A 22,498-nucleotide genomic window follows, 5' to 3' on the forward strand; every position below is an offset into this window, starting at 1 on the left:
ACAGGGATGCCAGGCACGGCTCCAATAATGCGCTCTCTCAGCAGGACTCGCCATACCACCTAATTTATTTACATGCTGACAGAGACAGGTTGTTCATTAGAAATCATTTATGAGAAAGGGAAGTGATTCAGCTTTTTGCAGCCACAGGTGCACACAGATAAAACCAGTTCTGAAAAGCTTTCTAACAAAAGGACTTTGATGCATAGGTTTAAAGCTGTTTGTGCTGCTATATTTTAATTAAGGCTTCCTCCTACAGGAACCTCAACATAGTTTTTAGTTAAACCTTAATGTGTAGATAACGCTTTTAACCTGAAAGTAATCCTTATTTTTTTTACCATCTGAAAACTTTCAAGATGGAGAGGTGAAGTGCTTTTATTTGCAAGAGGCAGCTTCCTACAAGCAACATGGACCTATTAACCTTAACTTCAGCAACAAAAAGTCGTAAAAAAGGGGGCTTAGTTCAGCTAAAATTGGCATCCTGCTTTCATTTCATATTTTTTTTGTATATAATTTATTGCTTTTACCAACATGCACCAGTTGATGGTCACTGCATTTGTTTAGCGTCCTCTGCCTGCTACTTCCCCACATTTGGTCCAGTGGAAACAGCAAGAAAATCTCCTCACTTTTTCCCACTGCTTTGTTTTATAATAATAGATAAAGGCAGTTTTGGAATCTGTTGTTTATTTTTGCACATTTAAGCTTATAGGTTCATTATCTGGTAAGAAACAGATAGTTTTTTGTTATGTCATGATAAGCAACATTAGAATTATCACTGACTGTATTTTAAAAACAGAGCCGTTCACAAGCTGATTTCTGAACCTTGCCAACACTTTTCGAGGAATGTGTGAAGCTGGGGTGTTAAAGTCCGGCCCACTGGGCGGAGGATTATACGACAAGATATGTCGAGGAATGTACTCCCCCTGCCTGCTCCGTGCTTCCCTGCCTCTGCTATCTCACTGAGGGTCAGGGTTTTTCCACTGCTGAGACTCAGCCTCTAAAACATCTGCAGCAGATTTCTTAGGAAGGGAAACATTGAGTTTCCCACACCTTGCTTTACGAAAAAAGGAAAAAAAAAAAGCTAAAAGGTGCAAACAAAAATTTCTCTGTTGGAGAAAAAAAAAAAGCCAAAACTCACAAACTGATTTCGAAGTAATGCAAAACTTGTTGCATCAAGCTGCAATAGCCTCCAGTCACTAAAGCTTTACAGCAGGCATCCCCAGGGCCGCTGTCCTTCATGTTTTAGAGGTTTTCCTGCTTTAGCACTGCTGATTATGATGATTGCAGTTGAAAAAAGCCTGTTAATGAGCCTTCAATTAAAATCAGCTGTGCTGGAGGAAGGAAACCTCTAAAACTTGCAGGACAGCGACTTTGGGGATGCCTGCTTTACAGCCACAGCTTCAGTATTGAAAAAAAGGAAAAATGCTGCCCCTTTTTGGTAGGCTGGTGTAATTACAACAATGTCAGAGGCAGCTTATAACATTAACTGACATGGGTGTGAGCGTTGGTGAGCCTAAAGGAGGCAGGAAACTTCCACTGACCAGTGGGCCTTTTTTGTTCTCCTGGTGTCAGATGGCACAGGCTAAAATTATCCCATGACCATATATGGAAATGGAGGGAAGAAGGGCACATGGTGAATGAATAAGGGGCACATGGTGAATGAATAAGAGTCGATACGTTTTGGTGACTTGTTGCCATGTGACCCAATAAGAACAGATATTGAGAAAAAGAAAAAGGGTTTAGTGACGTTAAAATAATAGCGGTGCAATAAAGAGGCGTGGGGTTTTACAACCACAGGGTTTGTGCTTGGGTTCCTGAGTGACGACAAAAGGACCTGCAACCAAACAGTGAGTTCTGTTTATTTTTCCCAAGGTGGCAGCGGAAAAAAACTGCTCAGTCTAGAAACTGACAAATAAAAACAGAAGGGCTCTGTTGCACCCTGTAAGGAGAACCACATGGACTCACAGGCAGCAAATGCTTAACATTTAAAGTGGAGGTGTGTCTTTACGTGTGTTTTAAGTGCTCTGACGTAAATCAAACAGGGCAACCTTATAAACAAACTGCCTGTTATGAGGCTGAGAAACGAAAGTGGAAAAGAGTGAAACTCAGGCTATGTTACATTGATTAAGGGGAACTATTATGTTTAAAAAGTTCTGATGAAGGTGAAGAAGTGAAGCCCAGCCAGCCGGGAAGACGCTTCCAAGCTTTGCTTGAATCGACATGTACTTACAGGGAAAAGCACGATGGGGACTGTCAGCGTGACGGCGGTGAGGACGGCCAGGCGCACCAACAGCAGCATGGTGTCAAACTTGTAGACTTTGGTAAAGGTGTGCAGTAGCTCATCCTCCACATTACCTGCAATAGACATGCAGGAATATCACAGCTTTTAAAGCCAGCTCACTTAAACAAATCCATGCACATATTAGTGATGTGTGGATCAATGCTAAAATATAGACATCTCAGGTACCAGAATCGGATTTCACATTCAAATTTCAATACTTTTGATCCTAGAGTCATTTTAAATAATGCATGTAATCAAAAAAATTGCCTAAATCGACAAGTTTGATGGGAACTACTTGGTTTTTTCTCCTGGTAAGGTTGTAATGTGCTTGTATGTGATGCCAAGCACAGAGTGATGCTGCTTAAACAAATAGTGGCAGATCATAACAAAAGTCTGAGTGGTTATCATAGCTCCACAAATAGAATGACAAAAACACGACCTGTGATTTTGGTATGTGGTATAAATAGGCCTATTTTATATAAAATGTATGTCTACTGTTTTAGATAAATGAAAATCATTTAATATCGCTCAGTTTTTATGAGAATTATTGCTCATACCATAAAAGGTGAGGTAGCCAAACAGAGCCGACAGCATGTACATGATGAGCATGGCGAGGATGGACAGGTTGGAGACGTTCTGCATTTTTCTCCGGCTGCGGCTGCAAACACAGCAATGAAATGTACAATTAATGAAGGTCACACTATGTCTAAACATTTCCTATGAGGGGATTAAGTTAGTCGATAATATCGTTGGTTTTTCAGGTTTGAAGGAAATTATATTGCCTGACATGAGAGGAAATAAACTCACTCTTTCAGCTCACTGTAGATCGGCAGCACTTCAGGATGACAGACAAATGCAAAGGCCAGGATGGGTACAGTATATGCAGTCTGTGGGGTGGAAAAAAAAGTTTTTTAAAGAGTTAAACCCTCAGGAATTGAGAAAAATACAGTAAAACCAAGCATATGAATTATAGGTTTATGTTTTTTGATCTAAGAACAAAACAGCATTTAATATACAATGAGTCATTTATTTTATGCAGATTCCTTTTTTAATTATGCTTGGTTTCCCTTTACAGCCACAAAGCAGAGTTTCATTGACATTAACAAGTGGTTCAACAGGTTTCAGAGCCATGTCCTACACTGCAAAAACGATCTCAAAATGAGTAAAAATGTCTTAAATTAAAGGTATTTACCCCTAATTTGAGCAGGTAAATAAGATGATTTGCCAATGGAATTAGTATTTTTACTCTTAAAATAAGATATCTAGATACTATGCACTTGAAATAAGACAATACAATTGTTTTTTTCTTATTGTAAGTGTAAATTGGTTTGTTCCATTGGCAAAGTGTCTCACTTAAATCCTTAATTCAAGAAAAAATGCACTTATTTAAAGGAAAAAAAATTACTTATTTAGATTAATTTTTTTGCAGTGTAGTATATGTAAAGAAATACATCCAAATGTGAATTTATTTCATCACATAAGCTGTTACAGGTCTGAGCAAAATAGTCAGGGTTTAGATAGGAAAAAAAGAAGACCTGCAGCTAAATGTTATTCTGTAGAAGACTTATAAATTGTAATTTCAATTTAAAGTGAAATAATGCATCAAAATACAAAGAAATGTATTTTAATGAGATAAATTAGGGACAAGACAACTTTGTTTTACTACAACAGAGATAAAAACCATTTAGTATTTGGTTCCCTGCTGAAATAGTGAAAACTTTTTCTTTTTTTGGATGGACTGCTTGGATGTCAGTCCAGGTCAAAGGTGAGTTGGCTACTCCTCTTGAGAAGTCTAGAAATGTCTTGAATCTTTAAAGGTATTGGAAACTGTAATTTGTGAATCATAAGCAGGTAACCTTTAATTCACATGGGAACTTAATACCAGATGTCAAACTGGTATCATGATTTATGATTATAGAAGCCCTAACATGAATAGACTGAACACACAATGGTCCAAACCACCCCTCAGATAACCCAACCTTTTCCAAACGTGTCCCTGCAAATACTTGGGATTCAAGTGATATCAGATAATCCTGTTTCCACTCTATTCATTCTTAAACTTTTGTTCGTGCCTCGAGGAATTTGGGTCTATTCTACTTGTGAGTCAGCACTCCGAGCCTTTTTTCTGAATAAAAAAAAAAAACTTGAGCTACAGAAAATGTGCTCGACCAGCATCCTCTGCTTCCTACCTGTGAGTTGAAGACAAAGTATTTGGGCGTGCACATCTCCTCGTCATCTGGGTGAGGCTCGAAGTGGACCCCCGTGGTGTGATGAGCGTCCTGGCTGCTGCTGACCGCCGGAGTTATGTCGGCCCGAGAGAAGTCCATCAGCGATGTGTTGTGCCGTATCGCATATAGACCCGACATGTCCGAGGTGTTCATACTGAGGTTGGATGAATGTGCGTAAAAGAAAGGAAGAGGGCACGGTAGCTGGGTCTTCTTGTAGATAAGCTGGGAGAAATAAAAATAAAAAGCCTTAACATTACCATCCAAGTTTTCTTCAATCATTAGTAACCCTACCTGAACATTTATTGCATTGTTACTATGAAAATATCTTTAATTTCACTTTCAAATGGATAAATTGGGGTTTAAGAGCTTCTAAAAATGTATAAATTTAGAAATTTTGAGCTGTTTATTGAGAAAAACCCCCACTTCTTTATTTTATAGGTGTTCTGAAGAAGCCTATTTTAAATGGGCAAACTTTTTAATAGTGTTTGTCATTGTGGGTCTATACAGTCACTGCCACTTATATCATTAAAAAATGGCACTTTATGTTAGCTGAACCCCTAACTTTAAAAACAGAATTAAATTTGACTAAAATATATCTTTGCTCATTTCTGGTGACCCTATTTTTCCTGCCATTTTGCTTTAGGATTAATTAAACTAAATATAAACCTTTTTGTGGTTCTAGGACTTAAGACTATTTTTGCTCCATCATTCTTTTGCTCAAACGCCTCCCACATTGCTTGACTAAACTTGGACCTCAATGGATTTAATCTGCCGTCTACATTTTTTCCTTCATTTTTTGGAAAGAAACAGGCACATTTCTTCACAGTCAAAATGAACTCTGGTCAAATATTTAGTTTAAGCTTTAATCTATACTCATATATTTGCTTTTTGGTTCTCATTTCAGATTCCAGAGGCTTCCAATAATGATAGCATATTCAAAACAGTTGAAACAAAAAAAAAAAAAAAAAGCGAATTTGCATTTTGGCAGGTTATATATTAGGAAATCTGTAGAATCTAGAAATCAGTGGCATGAACTGGGATGAGATTTACCGTATAAGATTAGTTAAAAAATAGCACCCAATCTAATTTAATGTTAACTTTTAAGTGCTTTTCTATAATAGACACACTCTTCTATTTATATAGTAACACATGGTTAAGTTATTTAAATCAACCATTAATACTGACATTACCTAAAAGGATCGATATTGACATATCTCCTTCCTCTCATGAATATCAATATATATATATATATACTTTTTTCTATTTCAGAGCATCAGATTTTTCCTATGTAAGCAAGCGAAATACCTTCTTTCAAAAAGTGGACGAAAGGCGAAAGAGAATATATTATTTAAATGATTTTGCATAATTGGAACTGAATAAATATTTAAATGGTTTTGAAACCTTTAACATCTTTGGCATACCTTAAGAACCGGTAACAGACCCATGCCACACTTATAATTTTTGTTTTTTTTATTGTATAAAATATTTCTCTCTCTCTTTCTATATATATATATATATATATATATACCTAGTCTGTCTGTCTATCTGTCTGTCTATCTATATATATATATAAACTATATAAATCTTTTAAAAGCAAGCCAGTCCCAGGATAACTTACCACAGCAAGAAAGAAGACCATACAAGAAAGAGAAAAACCACTGGTGTAGCCAAGATAACCTAGACAAAAAAACAAACAGAAAACAAATAATCAATTTTTTTTTTGTATGGGGGGTTTAGGCCATTTCTAAAAAAAAGAAAAAAAAAAGAAAAAAAAAAAAAAAAAAAAGAACAACTAAAAGCAGATGCAAACAGGCTTTAATGCCTCCAGTTAAACCATATTCAAAGTATATAATACAAACACTGAGGTCAGTGGGTGCAAACTTAAGTCGTTAGGTAATCATTTAAACTTTCTGGCTTTTTTCTTTGCTTTATATCTGGCTTGCAGGACTTGGTATGTGTATCTTTTGAAGCTGAGCAGTAAAATGTCGGCCTGAACACTAAACTAATAAATGTTGTCTGAGCTGTGAACTGACTATGGGTTTAATACTAGTGTCATTTTACTAAAACTCCAACCCACCAGGCTGACTAAGGACCTCAGTGGAGTTGTGTTACAGCCGGTTTGGCAAAGGTGTCTCTAGGCAGTTTTAAGAACATATTTGGCTTCCAACAGAAGAACTTCTACAGGAGCTGAGTGAACCAGAGTTTGTCCTTACCAAGATTTTTGAGGAGGGACAAGGGCAGAATAATCCCAATGGACACGAACACCACCAGGTAGTTGCCGTTTAGGTACCATTCCCTGTAAATACAACAGAAATTTAAAACCGAAAGATCTTAACTATAGAAATCAAACAAAAAATAAAAATATTAGACTATAATCCTGAGATCAGACACCCACCCTGAGTTTTCCTCTAACCGTAAGAAGGCTCGGATCACTTCCGGCAGCTCGTACTTCACAATAAAGAGGTAGCTGGACATGGCTGCAGGACAACAAAGACAAAGGTTTGTATCTATATGTATCTTTTTTTGTATATGCCGTCAATAAAACATCTTAGACATAAAAAGTCAAATCAGAAAGTGCTTTTTTTTCTCTCTACAGATTAAAATTTTAAAAGTCCATTTTCATTTTGACTCTTTATCTCTGATACCCCAAAATGAAAAACTGCCATCTGCCTTCAGGAGGCCTCCATCATTCTGTGAATTGATTTGGTCTTTAAATATACATTTAAAACTTCAATGTGGTTGTAGATTAAATTGCATTAAGACTTTCAAAGGCCAGTGACTGCAACTATAACAAAGGGGCCAGTTTTGATTGGGTGACACAAGATACATGACAGATATACGCCCGCACACTGCTGTTACGCACAGTTACAGAAGATTCTGATTTACCTCCAATGTTCTGCATGATTATTGATCCGAAGGCAGCCATTTTCCCAGGCCAACCGAAGGCTTTCTGTCCAAGTGTTTCATAGACCAGAGACCCTACCCAAGCACACAAGTTGAAAAATTATATAGTGATTTAATAAGTCCACATAATAAATATAATAAATATAACACCAACCTCCTTCTTTAGCGGTCATGAGGAGGAGATGCACAGAGTATAAGGAGAGGATTGCCACAGCAATGAGGAGGATTCTGCAAAGAAAGGGGCTTATTATGAAGATGAAGCAGGGATATAAAGCTCAAGTTGTAGCACACTTTATGTGATTTCATGTAAAAGTTCATCTGTTGCTGCCCTGACGTGTCGTTTGGTTGCCAGCCTTATGGGACACTGTGTCTTGTCAACTTTAGCATGGTTCTAAAATGACCTGTGCAGAGTTGTGCCAGAGCAATGCCAACTCATCCAGACGTCTGTTCCTTAAAATACCCTCCTGTACAGCAGGGTCATACTGGAAATACTGGAGAAGAACATTTAGAGCTGAACAGCCTCCAGCTGTAACTTTGCCCCAACTCGTTGGAACTTGAACGTAGAATTTTGTCTCATAGGTTATCCTATGTTGGCAGTCCACCAGTTTGCAAAACTAGCAAGTGCACAGACAATGGGAGGCAGTAATACTACGAGATTTGATGGAAATCCTTTACGGGAGTTGATAAAGTTTAAGGACAGAGAGGTACATGCCTGAAGATGCCACCTGATACACGTCAAAACGACCACGTGATCAAATGCTATTTATATAAACATATCAGCGATATTCATGAGGGCACGGCCCCTTCCTAATCTGTGTCATGAGCACATAGATGTCATAACATCCAACCTTATGCAACCTGAAGGAGTCTCTGGTGCTAAGGACTTACGTAAAGAGAACTATGCCAGTGTTGGCCATGGCGTAGGAGAGACCCAGGATGCCGCTGCCCATGATGGCGTTGCTTAGGTTGAAAACAGACATGCCGAATGAAGCGTGGCCAGGATGCTGTCAAAGGCATAAGATGGAAAACATTACATATATTGTTGTCATGGCTTTCAGTAAAAAGCTCTTATTGGAAAACTTATTTCTAGCTGAAGTCAACACAAATTCTGACATTAAGAACAGTTTCAGAAGTGTGTTAAAGTTTACAGTATATGAAGAGTGACATAAATTGCCTTACATATTCCTCTTCCTCATATTTCCTTTTCTTCATCAGCCCATTGGACAGAAACCTGTCTTCTTCTCCGTCCTCGTTATCGTCCATATACTGACTGCTGGAAGACCAAGAAAACAAGTGTTTAGGATAAACTGGAAGTCTCCAGTGCTGGGAGAGTGTTCGGCCTCTCCTACGTTTAAATGATGAACCTTGTTGGGCGTTGATCACAATATTATAACTAATAATTTTGCTCTCTAGAAGAAAATTAGATTATTAGTTTGTGAGCTCAATCATATTTAAAGTGTCAGACAATTATCAAAGCCTAAAAGAAACTCCACCTTTTAATATATACATGTATAAATAGAAGAAAATTAAGAGCATGCTGCTTAAAGAGTGAGCTTTAAATTCTATTAGGATCCAGTCAAAACTTATTGGCAGTGCTAATTTTAGGAAAAAATTACTTCTTGCATTTTTTTTTTTTTTTACTTGATAAATAAAATCTAAAGAAATGTCGAAGACTTGCTTAGAGAAATTTTAGTCACAACTGAAATAAGACTTTATGACTGGTCCTCCAATACATAGGGTTGCAAGAAATAAAACATTAGAATCTTTGTTCGCTGACCTGGCTATGGTGGACTTTTCCACATCCATAGGACCTCTGAAATCGTCCAAGCTGGCGGTGCTATCATCATCTGCCTCTGTGGGGACCCTCCTCAGCTCCATGAGTTCCCTAACTCCTGGCATTATGGCGGAGGCAGAGAGATGATAGGTGAGGATGCTTCGTTTCTTCGATTGTTCGGCGTTTATTCGTTACAAAGACGTGACACCAGGAGGTTCTACTTCAACCGTGACTGGATGTTGATACTAAATAAAAGAAAAGCCTAAAAAGAAAACAGAAAAAAAGGGTTGAGTCCCAACTATTTAGATTTCTGTGCAGAGCTGCAGACTTCTTAACCAAAACTGTCTTCCCCAAAGGGGTGACAGCAAAAGTTGACTAAAGGAGTGGCAATATGCAGCTGATTGCAGACCTGAATGGTCACTTGTTGGTGGGCCTTATCAGCCTCCCCCAGAGTCTTTTCGCCTTGATGAAGAACACTTCAAGAGAAAAAAAACTGCCTACATTTCCAAGCATTTCCTGCTACAATGGGATAGTCTGGTTGACTATGGTTTTGCGAACACATGTATTCATACTAGGTGAGCAGACAGTATTACGGCCTTTTTCAAATTTAGCCCTAAAGACCAGTCTAAAAATGCCTAGTCTAAACGTTGGGTGTATCATAAATTGCAGTCCACCACAGCCTTAAAGGGCATATTATCTCCGGTCGTTGGGTGGATCATAGAAAGTGGTTATAATTAACACAAACACCCCCTGAGGAAACCTGAGGTAAACATGTTGTGATGAATTTAATCACCTTCTGCGTAAAAAAAAACAACGTAATCTCAAAGACAATTAAGAAACACAATTTAGAGCTCAACATATATGTTGATTTGTTTCTTGTTTTTTGACTCAGTAAAATCCAGAGATGATGCAAAAGGGGAAAAAAAGCAGAGGCGCTAAACTTTCTACTTTCTATTTTCCGCCAGTGCAACTAATCAATAAGTTATATAACAGAGAGGTCAAAAGGCAGGGAATCAAGCAGGCATGACTCTAATGCAACTTCTGCTAAAATGATTTACAGTGTTGTTTGTTGTTCGCACAAAGAACTCTTTGACTCGGTCCCAGGAGAAGATCCACAGCGGGACACGCTGACCGAAAAACCAACCAGGCAAACCTCAGCTATAGGGATAAATTCAGCAAGTTTAAAAATATATATTAAGCTGTCTTTCTTACAAAGAGCTTGTTCAGGTTTTTGATTGTGTTGCACCTATATGTGTGGATAAAACTGGCTACTCAGAACCCATATTTAGAGACTGGCAGGACTGGGTTGGTTTCAATAAGCAAGCAAAGGAGACGCTTACAGCATTTCTCAGCTTCAGAACATTCATTGCCTTCGTCTGTCTCTAAAAAGCCCTTCCTGGCAAAAGCATTTTTTATTCATTTCACTTTGATCGGTTGAGCTTGGCAGATAAAGGATTGGCCTTTTGGAAAAGTCACTATCAATGTTATTAAACCTGCATCCTGCCCTATGTGTGATACACACTCAAAATTCATTGGGAATTGTGGTAAAAAAGGATAAAAATACAACAGCTCAAATTTAGACCAGGAAATAAAAGGCAAAGCTGAGAATCCAATATGGCCTCCACATATCTGAAAGCAGAAACCACTGCAGTAATTAGTATTTCTAATTTGTTAAAGCACATTCATTCAGATGAAATGATTGCGATCGAAATGTCAGTAGGGACCAAGCAGACAAATCCGACACACTGAAGCTAACTGGTTTTAACTGGTTCTCCAACCTTAACTGAACTTTTTACCATCCTATAAGCAGAGTTAGGGGTGCAAAGTTGGACCTGTTTAAAGTAAATTTGCAGATGTCTTCATGCTTTTCACATTTGGACATGCAAGATGAATTACTTAACAAAAAAAAAAAAATCAAAATTTGATAAAGATTAGTGTTGAAACTTTAGTTTAAGTTTTGCTAAAGGCTACTTTCTGCAGCACCAGTTATTTTCCACCAGTATCAGCTTTGAAAACACCATTAGGTGTTTGAGTCAACAACACTTTAAAGAAGGAAGTGTTTTGAGCAACAAAGTATTTGCATCATAGTGGGACAGACCAGAAGAATCAGTCAGACATTAACAAACCTTTTAATTTGGCAACAGGAACAAGAGATGCAGGCTAAAGAAGCCATGTATGTCTGCCCTTTCCATCATGGCTCAACCTCCACTATGTTGGCCCACAGCATGACACTAGCCATCACATGATGTTGGCATCTCTGATTGACTCTCGCTCTTCCTGTGATCATAACCTTGTCATAATAAAAACCTTGAATCACTGAGCCAAAGGAGATTTAGAGGCTCCATTACCACAAACACCAGATCGAACACTAGGGTACGCCTAATCTCACTGTGTCCGCCTCGGCGGCGGGGCAAAATGGACCGAGTGAAAGTTTTGTGCCTGTTGCTGCCAAGAGGATTAACCTGTCTGACTGGGTTCATTTCACACGACCTTTTGGCTGCGACAAAAGGAACGCTCAACAATAAATTGGAAGATAATTCACAAAGTCACAGCAGGGATAAGAAAATAGAACTACTGTATGAAACAGACCATAAAGTCATTTCTTAAAGAGGCCTTGGCTGAGAATCATGACCCCGAGCTGTCATTACTTAATCTGTTTTAATTGCCTCTGTTTTAATACAAACTATGACACAATACTGACAGCTGGATTTAGCTTCTTTGATCAAAGCAGATATGATTAAAAGCCCATAGGTGTAATATGGCGTCACAGTTTACTCTGCAAAACATGCAAACAAATGCATGCAAAAAAGGAGGAAATAAAAATGAAACTTGCTACTCGTATTTCATTTCACTTTTTGGATTTACAGTAAATGCTAATATAATACCTGCAGATCTATAACAGGTATTTAAATAAAGCTAAAAAAAAAAGTCCCTTTTAACAGCAAGCCCATATTTTCTCCACCCAAAACCAAATCTTACATCAGCCGCCTGCCAAGTTCCTTCAGGCAGGACGCGGCTCAGAAGCTAAGCATTGGTCCAAAAGAAATTACATGTGCACCACTGAAAACGACAGTCTGCTGACAAAACTTGAAAACTAAACACTGACCTCTGTTATTTGAAAAAAAAACAAAAAACAAACAAACAACAACAACAAAAAACACACCAACAAAACAAAAACATCTTGTTCATATTCCAGGTAACAATTACGCTCACTTACTGAGAAGGTTCATAAAGAGCGTCCAATCCAGTTTTTTTTTTTTTAAGAATCAATGGGTTTGTAGTTGAACGACAGAAGACGGATGAGTGAATGAACGAGGAGGCGCGGCTCTTTTTGTAAACTCAGGTAAGCTGTTTAAAAGGGAGGAGGGAGGTCCTTGTTCGGCCTATGACGGCAGTCCCACTTTGTGCGGGCCCCTCCTTCATAGAACGTGAAAAAAAAAAAAGACAATGGTCGTGACCCCTAGATAGATTAATAGATAGTTCTAGATAGACAGATCATCAACATATGCTCACATGACATGCCACTTGCCTCCTTTATTTGTCGTGTTGGACGAACTACGAACTACAAACAAACCTGATCATAGGCAGACTCATTACAAACACACGCACATGGCAGAAGTCATCTGCACACACTTGGGAACAGATGCCCATGCGTGCTGATGATGAGTGTCAGAGGTTTGGTAGGGAAGGGTAGGCCGTGCCGGTGCCCGACCAATCAGATTGAATAGCTGAAGGGATGTCACTCTCTCAAGGTTATGTTCGTGTCAATATGAGTTTTTTATCTCTAATGCCGGACCGTACGTAAGCAAAGGAATCAAACAGGACATGTCTGCTGAAGCAATTTCAAAACTTCTAAAAATCATCCTCATATAACAGCTGATGTTGAAGAACGTATATGGTATAATTACAGCTCTAAGTAGTTTGCTCTGTCACCTAAAGGCATGTTTCACAATCTCTATACTCCAGTTAACCATTACTAAATTAGATGACAATTATGTCAGTAATTAATCGCAATTTATCCGATTAATTGTTTCAGCCCTACTTTGGTTTATGCCTGTTTAGTGGAGGTCATGCCCTGGACTGACCGGGAATTTACACAGGCAACTTATTTTTCTAACTTCTAAACTTATATAGTCACAGATAAAACATCTGATGTCAAATTTATGTATGATTTGACCACACGAAATAAATGCAACATGTATTCACGTTTATTGACTTACATCTACAAATTAAGACCCCTATGCATAGATTTATTTTTTTTGAGTTTTCCTCTCTTATAGTGGGAAGAGGTTTTACTTTCTAAAGCTGATCAAATAAACCTCTTAAAATGTAAAATCCTGAGGTTTTTGATTTCGAGGAAGGTTTTGAGTTATTTTCTTTGGACAAGATGTTGAAAGACTGACAGAGTAAATTACTATGTTACCACTGACCTATAACGTCATAGCCAGTATTTTATTTTATTTTAATGGCTTAGTAATAAAGTGAACGCACAACATTTTAACTCCAAGTTTTTTAATTGTTAAAGGGTTTGGTTTGTTCTGGCTCCTGTTAATGGCACATTTTCAAATAAAAGTAAAACGTTAAACCATTGGTCATTACAGACAAATACTTTTTGTTTTACCTGGATCTTTTTGAAAACATATTAGTCCATAGGTTTTTAGCAATATGTGCTGGTAGACCTGTTTATATGCAATCTGCAGATACACTACTTTTATGATTTCTGGAATCTTTCTTATATTTCCTACTGCATATTTGGAAAATCCAACTTTAAAATTACCTAATCGGTTCAGCTGTCAGAGATTTGGATAAAAACCCTCATCTGCCCATTAAATTCAATGATAGAAGTTATTTGGAAAATGTATTATCATATCAAGGCTAGATAACTTAATTTTGAAAAAAAAAAAAAAATGTTTTCTTCCAACAAAGCATTTTTGGATAACATGTTTTGGCCTTCTGTCGCCTGTATTTAAATCAACAGTCATCAGATTTTATTCAGTCTCAAATTTTTTGATATTTTTGTGAAACTTAAAACAAATATACACTAAAATACACACCTAGGCTTTTGCTCTATCTTTGGAAATCAGACCTAAAAGAGAGCCACAGCTTTCTTTAAATAAGAAGCTAAAGACAAATTCCCATAAATAGTGAACTCCTAAACGTGTCTCGCTGTGCAGCTGCAGGGGCATTCCATAGATGGCTTTGAGGTCCTTTAAGTGTGTGAGGTCTTCAACTTGAGCACTAAGCCAATCACCTCTGACCAGAAAGCTGTCAATGGGCAAATGTCATCTCACAGTTAGGTCTGGAGGGGTTTCCTTCCACGTGTTAGTAGTTGTCAGCCATCGAAAGGCAATATTTGAGGTCTGATATAGTATATTTTGCACTCTTAGGGCCGGATCTATCAAAGGTTTGCGTGTATTAAAACGTGAGCTATTTCACTGCGCACGCTAAAAAATTTACAAACTGATCTATCAACAGCGTGCTAAAAGCATTTGGTCTTTAAAACGTGCTAAATAGCGCCTCTGATCCATTTAGTACTTTTTCTGCAATGAATATGCAATATGGGGCGTTTACACGCTAAAGTGCGTCTTGTGGGAGGAGAACATGTAAATATATTAATTTAGCACTCGCAAAGTGATTTATCAAACTTGAACGCAATTTTGCTAACGGTATCTGACTCTATATTTAACACGTTTCAAAAGAAGGTGCAAATGGTCTGCATGCGTAATTGCGCACACATGGCAGCGGTTATTGTCGCAAGAAGGAGACATGGAAATAAAGCAAGGAGACGCAGAGAACGCATTTTTTCACTCCGTGTGAATATTTTTGCAATGAACGAGGAAACGATCATCAAAACATATAGTTTATCCAGCATTGCCATTTTGGAGCTGTTGGGGGAACTCCGAATGGATTTGGAGCCAGCCACAAGGAGGACCCACGCAATACCAGATATCACGAAACTCCTTGCAACATTGCACTTTTTTGCATCTGGGTCATTCCAGCGTACGGTTGCAGCGAGAGCTGGGATCTCCTAATCTCGTTTTTTCAGAAGTGCTGTCCGACGGGGTCGGGGTTCTCCCCCTGCGCCTGTGGAGCAACGTGCCAAATGCTGCGGGGATCTCATCCACAGTCACAGGCCAATACAAAACACCTGTTTTTTTTTTTTTTTACTGCAGCACATACCACCAGGTATGGTTGCCAATTTATAAATATATATATATATATATATATATATATATATATATATATATATATATATATATATATATATATTTACTTATTTTTTTTTTTTTTGTTGGGGGTCACTGTAAGATTTAAATTTCTTAATGCACTAGTTTGTACAGACTACAAACTACTTTGCCGCAAACCACAAAACGCGCAAAACCATCATTTAAATAGGGCGTCTCCAACAGTTTTGCACCTTCCACCAGTTACGCAATCACTCTTGTTAAATCACCCGCAAACCATGGTTCAGCCCCTCGCGCAAAATTCCAGTTTGCGAGCGCAAATTACTGCACGCAAAATTGGATCTTGATAAATCCGGCCCTTAGTGTTCAATGTCCTCTTGAGACCAAGATCATGGATTCAAGCACAAACAAAACTATGTCTAAACTATGATTAATTCATGGAAAACACACTTACTGGTGTCCCATTTGGGTTCAAGTTTGATTAATCTTTGATTAGGTGGATTATCTTGCCACGGCTGCTGAATTCGCATCCTGCACACGTCTGTAGAGCCAGGAACAGGATGTTCTTGATCCAACTCTGTAACTTTTCAGTCTTTTCTGTGAATAATAATTGCCCCAGTTTTCTGCTCTGGAGCCACCTCTAATAAACAAATATTACCCCAATTACCTGATTGGATTGGCTTTCGGAAAAAAAGTTCTTATCTTATTGGTAGACAAATTTTCCAAAGACATATTCTCATATACAAGTAAAAAAAAAAAGAAATTAAATTATTCTTAATGGGTTTACATCACATCTTTTGGTACAACTGTAGAAACAGAAACTTACAAACAGAATTTTTTGTCCAGAATATAACTTATGATCTTGATTGAAACATAGCAAAATAGCTTAATAAACCTCTGCAGTGACACTACTGGTGTTTCTATGTATCTGATTTAATGTGCCATAGTGCAAGAATACACAAAACGATAGGGGTGATGAATCAGCCAAATGTCATTATATGTTTGGACAAAAACAAACATCCCTGGGTAAGGAGAAACCGGCTTGTTTGTTTCTTTTGTTTATAATGCCTGAATATTACTGAACGGTGACATAAAAGAACTATAACAAATATAAAACCATGGTCATGCATCTTATATTTCAACCTGTCGCAACCCGAATTTGCATTGCTTCTTTACCAGTGGGAGAACTCTACATGATGCAACACGAGTCAAATGACATTAAATCACAAGTAACAGTGTGATGAGATCTTATGGCCTGACAGCAACGGATATTAAATATACTTATGTTTATCACTATGCAGAGTGGAGGAAAAAAAAACGGAAAATGAGGGATTTAAAGTTTGCTCCGAAGACACATGATCTCAACATCACGCATTGTTTCGTTTCATTAGCTGCATATATTCCCAATCAGTTAGTATTTGTAAATCGTGTGACACAGCATTTCCTTTATCATTCAAGCAGAATATTTCTTTTCAAAGTAAAGTCAGAGCAGAGTTTCATTAAGTTTCTAATTTAAGCATGTCTTGGCTTGTAGGAATTATGATACCAAAAGCTAAAACAACTAAAACATTGCATTAAAGGTGCATTAAAGAAAGAAATCAGTAATATATGACACCAAAACTAAAGGGGGAAAATTCGAATCGCACACTGAAAACAAGACTCCTACTGTATATTCTTTGGTCTCTCAGGAAAGGTCTGTTGGCTTGAAATTCTGTCATCATCCAAGTGGAATGTGATTTAATCTAAACTAAAATGAACACCTGACGCATTTCTCCCCACTTCAGTTCAGACATTATTTAAACATCTTCAAAGGTGTTTCTGATGCAATGCACCTCAGATCACCCTACACCTCTAAAAAAGCTCTATGTCCATGCTTTTTAGTCACATCCTCAACCTAACAAACCTAGCAGTCATCTATATACTTCAAACAGAAGCTGGTGCTGTGTGTAGGTGACTGGAAGAAAAAAAGCCAGTTTTTCTGGCTTTCAACTCTCTTTTTTTACCGTAGAGTACATGGGGGTTGCCTCTGTTACATACCTTTAAATGTGGCCATTCATAACAAAGGTCGACACATTCTGACGCAGAAGATCAGCAGCTGTTATGATCCAGTTCTGGCAAAAAGTAAAAACAATCCTTTCTCTTGCTGGTAGTATTTGACTTCTGGAATTAGGGTGAAGGCCTGAAGATGGAACAACTGTTTTGTATACGTTACTGATCACCGAAAGGTAGAAAGCAACTGAGGAGGAACCAAAGTACTGTCCCCAAGATAAGTGATGACAGCACTGAAGGTTTTGTAAGCGTCTGTTGGATGTAAAGGATGGGTGCAGTAATAACAGCTGATCTGTACAACCAGCACCATGTGATTTAAGGCAAAAAAACACAGTGGTGCAACATTTGACCCGCATCAGTTCTGGCCATTAACACACATTAGATGATGCTACTTGAAAGAGATAAAGATAAGTTAACTGTTATCCAAGGAGGGATTTCAGAGGATATTCTTGTAATGGATGTTTCAAAAACAAAATACTAGAAATGGTTAAGAGATTTTTGAATTCGGTAAAAAGAAAATGTAAAAAATGAACAGTTTTAATAATCGCTCTGATCAGTGACATCTCTTCAAAGACTACGTGGGTTTTAAGTAAACATTATCTTGCCCTTTTGTACATGACCCCAGTTTGCCCTAGCCTACCTGACGGACCACCACAGCTCATCTTATCAGCGCCATCGATCCGTCTCCTCATGTTTTTCCAGAAATTACGCCAGCATCTTGTTTTGTAACCATATGTCATTTTGGCTGTTACAAAGTTACAAAGGTGACAAAACTGAATTTTTTCAAAATTGTCTCTTTTGTAAGTAACAACAGTTCATATTTAATAAATAATGACCTATTTTTTTTACTTTGTTTGGGTATTTTTAAGATAATTGAAAATGTATGGTTAATAAACAAATAAATACGTGACAGTGAATGTCAACATGTTGTATTTGACATCTCTAACAGCCTTATGTAGAAATGTTGTTAGCAGTAGCACTAAAAATTTGCTAAACTTAACCAGTTTTGCAGATAATACTAAAAGTTGACTTTTTTTTTGGGCATATGTTATCAACTACTTCTTCAGTTAGAAATAAAAAACGACTTTTTCATGGTATGGCTGAGATATGCAAGAGGTGTTCCAGGCATTATGCATTTTCTGCTTTTAACTATATTCGGAGCACCCTAGGAATCTCAACCCATGTTATATTTTTCCCTCAAACCTGCTCCTGTAATCCTAGCAGACTAAAGAAAAGAGAGTTCAACCTTAAAAGGCTTGGAAATCGTTACGTAGGACAGAAAAACAGGCAAAAAAAAATCTAAATATGTACAATTCTATTTAGAAATGACCAGAGGGGTCAGTATTATGTAATGAAATTGATGGGGGAAAAGGGTATACATTTTTCAAATGCCAATATTTTTGTCTAAATGTAAACAAAAATTAACTATTACTGATTTTACAGTCCTTTACTTGTTATTGTTAGCATTAATATTAGTATAATATTTAGAAAATATTGTGCATATTATATTTCATGGTATGGTTCCCAATATTGTTATGACCCAGATCTACCTAAGTCCGATGTTTGTCTTTTTTTTTGTTTTTCTTTGGATATGACCAATGTTTTGTCACTGAATTTTGGACAAAAACATACCAATCGAGGAAAAAATAGAAATTAAAAACTGAATTTAAACGTAAGATGTAAGCAGAGTAGACAAACGCAGTTCTTAGCTTTAGCTTTTTAACATTCTTTAAATGCACCTATTAATTAGCTAATTATGGCTTCCAGGAGTTGATGATTTTTCTTTAACTTAGTGCTCTATTGTTAGAAGTTGGAAAACCAGTGTGGTTTGCTGGGTTATCGTGCAGCTATTGGCGCATTTTGTTTGTCATCATGTAAATATTTCTGCTTAAACACCTCCAAAAGTTGGAATTTCAGGTTGTGGCAACAGGATCACACCCAACTTTCTCATTCAAGATGGACTCTACAAGCTACAGCACATGTTAAACTTATCATCTATGAAGCAATTTAGCAACTAGTTTTCTTTATTTTATGCACTGAATTCTAAAGAAAGGTGGTTGCAAAAAGAGGTCGAAAAAAACTTTGCATGGGGCTGAAAAAATTAGATACAAACTGCAAAGATAGCATCTATCCTTCATCCATGGCAGCCATCTTGGAAATCAAACTCAGGGCTCCTTAATCTCCAAGTAGAGAATACAATTCAGTGGTAATCTCTCACAGATCTTGATCAGTTGCTAATATAATAATCTTACAACAAAGCATGCAACCAGGATCTAAATTAAATAATTAGTAGAAAAACTTAATTTTTAGCAATACATCATACTACCATTACTGCACTGAGAAGAGTAAGATTTTTTTTAAGAATGAATCCAGATAATTTATGATTAAAAAAAACTATGCAAACGATCGTCCTTAGATTAAATCTAGCTGCTATATCCACCTTTTACCTCTCCCTTTTATGCAAGGCTCTGGTTATAGGCAGGTATTTTTTCCATAGTGCAGTGAGTCAGATTTTGCAGAATCTGATGACAGCTTTCGGGAAAACAGCCAAAAGCCGCTACACTTTGGCTATTGATATCGACTCCCTTGAAACTTACTCGACGCCTGGCTCGCAGCTCTGTGGGTCGTTCACAGCCCAGGTTCAGTCAGCACCAGCAGAGCTTCAGGGAACAGCAGCTGCCCTAACCTACATTTCAAAACTCATCTCTGCCAAAGAACCGTGGCTGGCCTCCAGCTTCAGTTGAACAGGTGTTCCAAACTGTACTGGTATTCAAGTCTGTATTGGTCATCCAGTCTGGTCTGTAATAAAACCAATGTGATGTCTATAGAATGAAAAATGTTTTTGGAGAAAAAAGATAAGTAAATATGGGGTAGTTCCCTTAAAAACTATGTAGTACTACGCCAAGGGGATGGGTTAAATGCAGAGAGTTAATTTCATTGCTCTGTACTTGTGACAGTGTAGTGGCAATAAAAAAAGCTGGAAAAATCTTTTTGGTACTCTTATTATCCCCCCATCACCCTTATCATACCAAACGCAACACATCTGACTTTGATTCAGTGTTTTTGGCTTCAGAGATATTGTGAAAAAAACTGATATGAGTAGATCAGCAGCTGTTGGGCATAAAAACAGCCTCTTCTATGCACCTCAGTAGCAAATTGGAGAAAGAATATTGAGCTTTGCGATCTTTCTACTATTTTCTTTTTTTAGGTTAGCAATTTCTTTGCTAGTTAGCATTTATTTACCTTGCCCATCCCACATCCCCTGAATGTTTCCTGGTCTGCCAGACATAACCTACTCAAGGCACATTTTTCAAATAATAGACGTGAGTATAAGTAAGGCACTGGGACAGAGTGAGGTACCCTGAAAAGACACCATATTGCCTTGCTTCAGTGTTTCCTCTTGCCTTAGGGTCTACATTCAATTTGATTTACACAACTCAATGAATCGCCGCAGAAACTTGTCTGAAAATGAAAGGCTTTTCAAATATCAGCCAGCAATGGACTGGACTTCATCATTTTGTCAAGAACATACTTAAGCCTGTTGACTGATATTTAATCGGAGGGACTCTAATTGTATACCAACCTACAGGAGGTTTTCACATCTCATCACCGTTCCTATTTGTGGCGAAGAGGCAATCAGAGCAAAGGTCTTGCAGAGGAAATGTTTACCCTACATACCCTTGAAGGTATGCAGTCATTCAGTGAGGCCCCCAGTTCCCATTTCCCCGCAACAAGTAGCAAGAACTTTATGTTCCAGAAGTGCTTTCAGTCCGTTCAACAGCATTACACTCTAATCGTCAAAAATGAAGGGCCACTAATAGTAGCTCAGGGTTATCAGTCAACAGAAAATATCCATTTGAAAGTCAGACATTCACAATGTTCTAAGTTTTTATAAAAGCCATCATTAGAAGTATTTTTTCCCTTTTTTCTAAGGGGCTAATACATATGAAGCCTTATCTGAAGAGTCCCCTCCTACTAAGGGAAATACCCTTGACTTGAGTCCAATGACCTCTTACATCCTCAATTCTCAATGCAACTTCCAACTCAGTGCACCTTGAAAACTATGAACTGTTTCTGCATGAAACCCACTGGACAGCTCAACACATCTGTCAAGGCTACGTCCCCCCCACCCCACGAAGTCTCTGTCCTTTTAGAAAACAAGAGACTGAGCTCAGATATGAAATGCTGTGTTGAGTTAATCTCAGTGGTCGAACCTTGGACCTGGGATGGACGCCACACCCCAGTTAAGCATGTTTTAACTGAAAGACCAAAACGAGTGGATGCTATCGGATGTGAATAAATTGATTTTTACCATTTTAGGTACTGAAACAAAAAAATAAAAAATAACATGAATACACTATTTGATTTACAGCACAAGGTGTACGTACCACTGGTGTAATGAAATAAATGCCATCTTTCGTTGCATTTTATGTTCTGTGGTCATATTGAATATTATATTTGCTGCTGCTAGCAAAGCTCCAACTTCCATTGAAAATTGGAATGTTTTTCTTGTGTTTCTGAATGGAAACCTGAAAGATTGGACTTTAGATATTTTGTGGATGAGATTTGAGAAAATGTTTCTTTGGACAAAGTTTATTCGGTTCCTAGGTAATTTGCCTTCCAGTTATTTAGCACATTTAAACTCCAGGTGATCATTATAGCTAATTGGGTTTATTTATATAATTGAACTTTATTGTACTCTCATTGGAGAAATTTACCTCTGCATTTAACCCCTCCCTTTGGGGAGCAGTGTGCTGCCATCATGGGGTGCCCCGGGAGCAGTGTGGGGTTAACGCATAGCCTCTGCAACTGTCAAATCTGACTCGACCGCACCCCATGAGAACAGGCTCTGCAACCATTGTCGCGCACCTAAAAAATATCCTGACTACACGTCGGACTGTCACAAACATGCGCAGACCTCAAGCGGAAGTGCACAGACAAGAAGCAGCTGTGATTGGTCCTTGGTATGCCTTACCGGCTGTCTGTGCGGTCATCCTTCTCTATTCGATTCGGCGCCATTTTTAAAAGCCATAGAGTAATAACAACAATGGATAACAACAACCACTTGTACGATGCCTCA

General features: G+C 37.9%; 1 protein-coding gene across 4 annotated transcripts in view; it reads right to left on the reverse strand.

The window, feature by feature from the left end:
- slc38a4 (solute carrier family 38 member 4) overlaps nt 1-22,498 on the reverse strand; it is a 32,807-nt gene that overhangs the window by 8,535 nt on the left and 1,774 nt on the right. Inside the window, exons 1-13 of one of the 4 annotated variants that reach the window (XM_038299749.1) lie at nt 17,407-17,554; nt 9,188-9,446; nt 8,590-8,683; nt 8,299-8,414; nt 7,565-7,638; nt 7,393-7,485; nt 6,902-6,983; nt 6,720-6,802; nt 6,125-6,183; nt 4,468-4,728; nt 3,086-3,165; nt 2,836-2,936; nt 2,228-2,352 (exon numbers count right to left, since the gene is read on the reverse strand). In XM_038299749.1, coding sequence (XP_038155677.1) covers nt 2,228-2,352; nt 2,836-2,936; nt 3,086-3,165; nt 4,468-4,728; nt 6,125-6,183; nt 6,720-6,802; nt 6,902-6,983; nt 7,393-7,485; nt 7,565-7,638; nt 8,299-8,414; nt 8,590-8,683; nt 9,188-9,309 — 1,290 coding nt within the window. In that variant the 5' untranslated portion in view covers nt 9,310-9,446; nt 17,407-17,554. Of the gene's footprint in view, nt 1-2,227; nt 2,353-2,835; nt 2,937-3,085; nt 3,166-4,467; nt 4,729-6,124; nt 6,184-6,719; nt 6,803-6,901; nt 6,984-7,392; nt 7,486-7,564; nt 7,639-8,298; nt 8,415-8,589; nt 8,684-9,187; nt 9,447-12,401; nt 12,510-17,406; nt 17,555-22,498 lie in introns of those variants that run through there. The other 3 variants (XM_038299748.1, XM_038299751.1, XM_038299747.1) reach the window with 3 other exon arrangements.

This window comes from Cyprinodon tularosa, unplaced genomic scaffold (assembly GCF_016077235.1).
Source record: "Cyprinodon tularosa strain WSP-4 unplaced genomic scaffold, ASM1607723v1 ctg434, whole genome shotgun sequence".
Taxonomy (NCBI): domain Eukaryota; kingdom Metazoa; phylum Chordata; class Actinopteri; order Cyprinodontiformes; family Cyprinodontidae; genus Cyprinodon; species Cyprinodon tularosa.